We start from the raw sequence: 6,148 nt of genomic DNA on the forward strand, positions 1-6,148 counted from the left end.
GGCCTCAAACCTCCTTTTCTTCCCTTTTGGGGTAATTGTTTTTTGCTTTGCCTTTACTGATGATTTCATAAACCTGAAAGTCACCGCATTAGGTCGGTATTTTGGTTCTTTAATCACTTTTAAGTCTCTTTTACCTAATTTTTACTCCAAAAGTTAAAAGCAAAGGAAAGAATTAACTCCAATTGATTGCATTTTTCTATTATATCGTGAATCTATTGCGCTTTAAGAAAGTAAAGAGTGTATTTCCTTTTTCTGTGTAAAGAAAGCACAGAGAATATGGCTAAATGCATACGAAGATCTGCTAACCACAGAAGAGATGCCTATCATAGGTGTATAGAACATTCTTATTAGTGATAATGGTAGGACTAAGAGAAAAAAGGCAGTTTTATCCTATCATGCACTTGAAAATTGACCGGCCAACGTCCGTGGAATAATCATATGTACCGAACTTTTAATTTGGGAGCCGCATCTAATTGTATTAATTACTACTATTTCGGTGATAACAGTTTAGTCTGATTCTGCATTTATACGTAAAACAAAACAATCCTGATCGCTAGATATTTGGATTGGTATTCCCCTCAAAAATTTGGTATCTCCTTTATAAATTGTGTGATTATGTAATTACATGATCACAATTAGAAGGCAAGTAAATAAGTACTTTGATCATGTGTCTGCTAGCAAGTGAGTGTAAGTGGAACGAACAAATTTAGTAAGTTTCTGTAAATATTCCTGATCAGAAATCTGTATATTTAGTAATAAAAAGATGGTGTTGTTATCCGTTATGCTGATGAGATGCAAAACCCTGTGACCTCAGCTGAAACATATTACTGTATTCCTCACCTCTCTGTATTGCATAAACAAATACACAGAATCACTTAACTAAGTGAACAAAGTCAATAACAAAGACTCATCTTTGCAACTTTATCTGGATGTCTTTAACCAAAAACATTAGATTCTTCTCTGCCATATACTTTCCCTGGCTTTAATTAATTTTCTTATTAAACTAAAGATGTTGATAACATTAACATGGGGGACAGGTATAACAACAACAATTCTGTAAATCGGTACATCATTTAATACTTAATCCCTACATTCTTAGGTTATGTAATGCATTATTCGCGTACTTGATAGAAAAATTATCTATTCGAACGTATAATTTGAGGCCAATTGTCTGTTTAACTAACTACAGATCGTCAAGATATCTTCCGTAGTACACCAGTAGACTGTCTTTTAATAGAGCACTAAATTCATGGTTGTTATGGGAGAAATTATTTTGTTTTGCCATATTTGGTAATCCTCGTAGAATTTGATAACCACTGTAACAATCTTTGTTAAATTTATGAAGTGTTTTGCCATATTTGTTTGAGAACTTCCCTCTTCACTGTTTGAGAAGACAAATTGTACCAAAAAAATCTTCCCCTGTTTCTGAAATGATCAAAAAAAATCCAACTAATAATAACAAATTTGAGAATTGTTTAACCAACTAGGCTGCTCCAGCTTGGTTAAATTCATACCAAATTAATTCATAATGCGGGATTAAAGGTGGACTTAATGAAGAGTAGGTCCGCGATTGTCTGCAGCAGTTGAGCGTATATATATGGACCCAATACTGAACTGGTTATTTAACTCTCACCAGGTCAGAAACTAATGCACATATCGAATTCTTGAGCTGTTTGTTTTTCTGTGCTGTTTTCTTATTTTAATTTTATTCTCAGCATTTCTTTCTCCCTCACTATGACTCACATGGAGCTGAGATCATAAATATGAATATATGTATAAAACTATAAACTCAGTTTACTATCAATATCTATTGGATTTGGTTACCAAACTATAAAACTAAAATTATTTTTTTCTACTTCCGTTTCTTTCTACCAATGAAGAACTAGTGTTACAGAAAATCATGGGTTTATCAAGAAGTGCAGATAATCTCCATAATCATCATAGATGGATGATTAGTTTGCTTTTAGTTCTTGTTATGAGTACAAGTGCATTCGGGTTAAATACAGATGGAGTTCTATTGCTTTCTTTCAAATACTCTGTTCTCAGTGATCCTTTGATGGTTTTACAAAGTTGGAATTATGGAGATCAAAATCCATGTTCCTGGAATGGAGTTCGTTGTTCTGAATTTCAAAATCCTGATACTTCTCCTTCTGATGTTAATCGTGTAGTGAGTTTAATACTTCCGAATAATCAATTACTTGGTTCAATTTCAGCTGATTTAGGTATGATTGAACATCTTCAACAGCTTGATCTTTCAAATAATTTTCTTAACGGGTCTTTACCAGCTTCTATCTTCAATGCTTCTGAACTCAAATTACTTTCTTTATCTAACAATGAGCTTTCTGGTCGATTGCCAGAGTCTGTTGACGGATTAAAAAGTCTCGAGTCCTTAAACTTATCTGATAATGCTTTATCTGGTCCTGTTCCTCAAAATGTCGTTTCACTTGAAAATCTTACAGTCCTTTCTTTGAGTAAAAATTACTTATTTGGTGTTGTTCCTAATGGGTTTCAGAAACTCGAGGTTTTGGATTTATCATCTAATTTGATGAATAGTTCATTACCTTCGAATTTCAGAGGTGATAATTTAAAGTACTTGAATCTTTCGTATAATAGATTATCAGGTGAAATACCACTAGACTTTGCAAGTTTAATTCCTGATAATGCAACTGTTGATATTTCTTTCAATAATCTCACTGGAGAAGTTCCTGAATCTTTAACTCAACAAGCAAATTCACTCAATGGAAACCCGGATCTATGTGGAAAAGCAGTTAAAATACCATGTAAGATTCTTTCTACTCCTTCAATTCCACCAAATGTTTCAACAAATAGTACTCCTCCTGCCATTGCTGCTATCCCTAAAAACTTTGATTCATCTCCTGGTTCGCCGGCTAGAGAAAAAAACGGGTTAAGACCCGGAGCTATAATAGGTATTGTTGTTGGAGATTTGGCGGGAATTGGTGTTTTATTCCTGGTTTTCTTATATGTATACCGGTTGAAGAAGAAGAAGAGAGTTAATAGTGCTGGAATTACAGAGAAGAAAGAAGATCAAAAAGAGAAAATCTCAGAAGAAAGATCTTTATCGATGAATTCATCCCAGAGAAACACATGTTTTTGTTTAGGAAATAAAGGTGTTAACGATGACGAGGAAAGTTCATCATCAGAAATTTCCGATTCCGATTCCGGAAACGATGAAAATGAACAAGTCTCAAAAATGGGTTCTGATCAAAACCGCAAACAACAAGAAGAAAACCAGAAGAAAAATGGGTCATTGATAACAGTTGATGGAGAAACAGAATTAGAATTAGAAACGTTACTAAAAGCGTCAGCATACATATTAGGAACAACTGGTACAAGTATCGTGTACAAAGCTGTTCTTGAAGATGGAACAACACTCGCTGTTAGAAGAATTGGTGAAACTGGTGTTGAAAGATTTCGTGATTTTGAAAATCAAGTTCGTGGTATTGCGAAATTACGTCATCCGAATTTAGTCCGTATTCGTGCTTTCTATTGGGGCGCTGATGAAAAGCTTGTCATCTATGATCATGTTCCTAATGGCAATCTCTCCAACATTACTTACAGTAAGCTCTCTATCTCCTACACTCTTTACTCATTTCACTAGCCAAAAAAATTATCATTAACCTAATTTAAGAAATAACATCATTTAGAACATATTCAAAATATTACGATTTTCTTTCTTCTTATAGAGTAGTTCTTCGTGTCGAAAAATCTTATCCTTTGATTAACTGATCTATCACAAATTAGGTTGGATAGCTTCATCAAGTCAGCTGTCCATTACTACTCTGTTGAGTGCAATATGAATTTTGGATAGCTTACAGATTGGCCCATAAGTCAATTCACGATCCACGGTGCCATTTATGTGAACATTTAAGTCAGATAAGAAACATATCGTGTATACGACGTTAGGCGAATTTGACCGGAACTTTTTACTGCGTCTTACTTTCTTACTGTACACTTTAATGACTTCTACAATGTAAGATGTCGGTAACTACTGAGCTGTCCCAAAATGACTTTTGGGGGACAGTTAGTTGAAAGTTGAAACTTAGAAAATGAACGATTGTTTTCTGCCATTAGCTAGGAGTCAAACTTAGAAATTGATAGCCGATTCTTTTGCTGTCTGTTCATCCCGTGGCTTTGATCAAACTAACGTGGTAGTCTGGGATGGTTTTCATTTTTGATTAGGAATGGTTACGATTATATAGTGTGATAACAGGGGACCAACTTGGTCCCATACATACAACAACTAATTTGGATTTTCCATTTTCGCAGCCAAGTTTTGGAATTTGAAAACAATCACTGATGAATTGGATTTTTCACTTAGAGCCAACACTGATTTGGAGTTTTCGACTAGTAAATTTGGTTGTGAAAGAGAGGTTTCTTAAAGTAGATTTTGAATCCCATGCAAACAGAATTCCATTAGGATTTTTTGGACCCCCTTTTTAATTTCCTATTTTGGAATTTGGACCACATGTCAAAAAATAATGCTACCTTGAATGCTCGCTCTCAAAATCTTCTAGGCGTTTTCTGACAAAGAAGATGAATGCATCTTGTTCTCACCCTCTTTAATGAAGTTTTGGTCAGGCCATTTAAGGGCATGTAAGCTGATCCCGTGTGTACGCATTATTTTTGTTTTGAATTCGCACCATGTCTTGTTATGCTTGTCTTCGATACACAATAGTCAAAAATGGCCCATGCTAGAACTTCACTGTTTATGTACGTGCTACTTTGCTAATGATTGTATTTGTCTGCGTCATTACAGAAAGAGGAGGATCATCACCATATCATTTACCATGGGAAGTAAGGCTTAAGATAGCAAGAGGGGTAGCTCGAGGATTAGCTTATCTGCATGAGAAGAAACATGTGCATGGTAATCTCAAACCAACTAACATTCTCTTGGGTCCTGACATGGACCCTAAAATCAGTGATTTCGGGCTAGGAAAGCTTATGTGGGGAGATTGCAGTTCTAAAGCAGGTGGTTCAGCTCGTATTTTTGGTAGTAAAAGGTTAATGATGTTACGAGAGGGTCAAGATTATCCAATTGGTGCTAGCCCGAGTCCAAGTCCTAGTACTAGTTCCATGGGTGGTGCATCTCCTTACCATGCACCTGAATCACTTAAAAACTTAAAACCGAACCCCAAATGGGATGTGTATTCGTTCGGGATCATTTTGCTCGAGTTATTGAGTGGGAAAATATTTTCTGACACTGAGTTAGCTCAATGGAATACTGGATTTGTGTTGGAAGAAAGAAACAGGGTTTTGAGAATGGCAGATATGGCTATCAGAGCGGATGTGGAAGGTAAAGAGGATTTATTGATGAGTTGTTTTAAATTAGGATTTAACTGCGCCTCTCTGGTTTTAACAAAAAGACCATCCATGAAAGAAGTGCAACAAGTTCTTGACAAGATCCCATCACCATCAGCTGCTAGCTCCTCACATCAGTATTATGATCACTAATGAAATAGAAACGGTGTTTGTATCTTAGGGAGTGAATCTTACTGGTGTATGTATGTAATTGACTATTAGTTATTAATGGATGAATCAGCTGCATGATTGTTACAGTTTTGTCTCATTCAACATATTTTGGAACAGTCTGATTGTATTGTTGTTAATTAGTTTTTGTGCTTTTGCTTTTATTAGCTATTACCCACGCAAGATTCTTCATTTATTAAGCATATCCCAATTCATAACCCAAATATTTTGAGAAGTGATAGACACACCGAGGCTCTACACCGGGATTTGTCCCGTGAGGAGAATTGACGGAAAAGATTAAAACTTCTCGGCATCGAGATCAGCAATGGGCAGAATGAGACCCATTTTTATTTCACGCGCGACAAATCGCGGAGTGTTGTTTTCGGCGAGTCTAACATTTTTGAAATATTTTTGATGAGTTTACATGGATTTCATAGCTATTTCATTGAGTCAATTCAAAATAAAAAGGATTCAAACTTTTTAATTAAGTTTTTTTTTTAGTTTTGACACGGTAAGTTGGGATAAGGACACCCGACCCAAAACAAAAAAACCAAAAAAAAAAAAACAACATAAGAAAAGATTCCTAGACAAACACCCTTAACACAAGGACCTCTGCCTTTCAAACAAACACCACCTTGTTCGTATCAGTTGCAGGAATTTA

At 35.4% G+C, this 6,148-nt stretch overlaps 1 protein-coding gene across 1 annotated transcript; it reads left to right on the top strand.

Annotated features, from left to right (window-relative positions):
- Positions 1-1,617: 1,617 nt before the first annotated feature.
- On the top strand, positions 1,618-5,587 carry LOC113356876 (probable LRR receptor-like serine/threonine-protein kinase At4g37250). Its single transcript, XM_026600108.1, has 2 exons — positions 1,618-3,578; positions 4,778-5,587. The coding sequence occupies exons 1-2, from the start codon at positions 1,901-1,903 to the stop codon at positions 5,470-5,472; spliced, it is 2,373 nt and encodes a 790-aa protein (XP_026455893.1). The 5' UTR covers positions 1,618-1,900; the 3' UTR covers positions 5,473-5,587.
- Positions 5,588-6,148: the final 561 nt, after the last annotated feature.

This window comes from Papaver somniferum, chromosome 3 (assembly GCF_003573695.1).
Source record: "Papaver somniferum cultivar HN1 chromosome 3, ASM357369v1, whole genome shotgun sequence".
In the NCBI taxonomy this organism is placed as follows: Eukaryota; Viridiplantae; Streptophyta; class Magnoliopsida; order Ranunculales; family Papaveraceae; genus Papaver; species Papaver somniferum.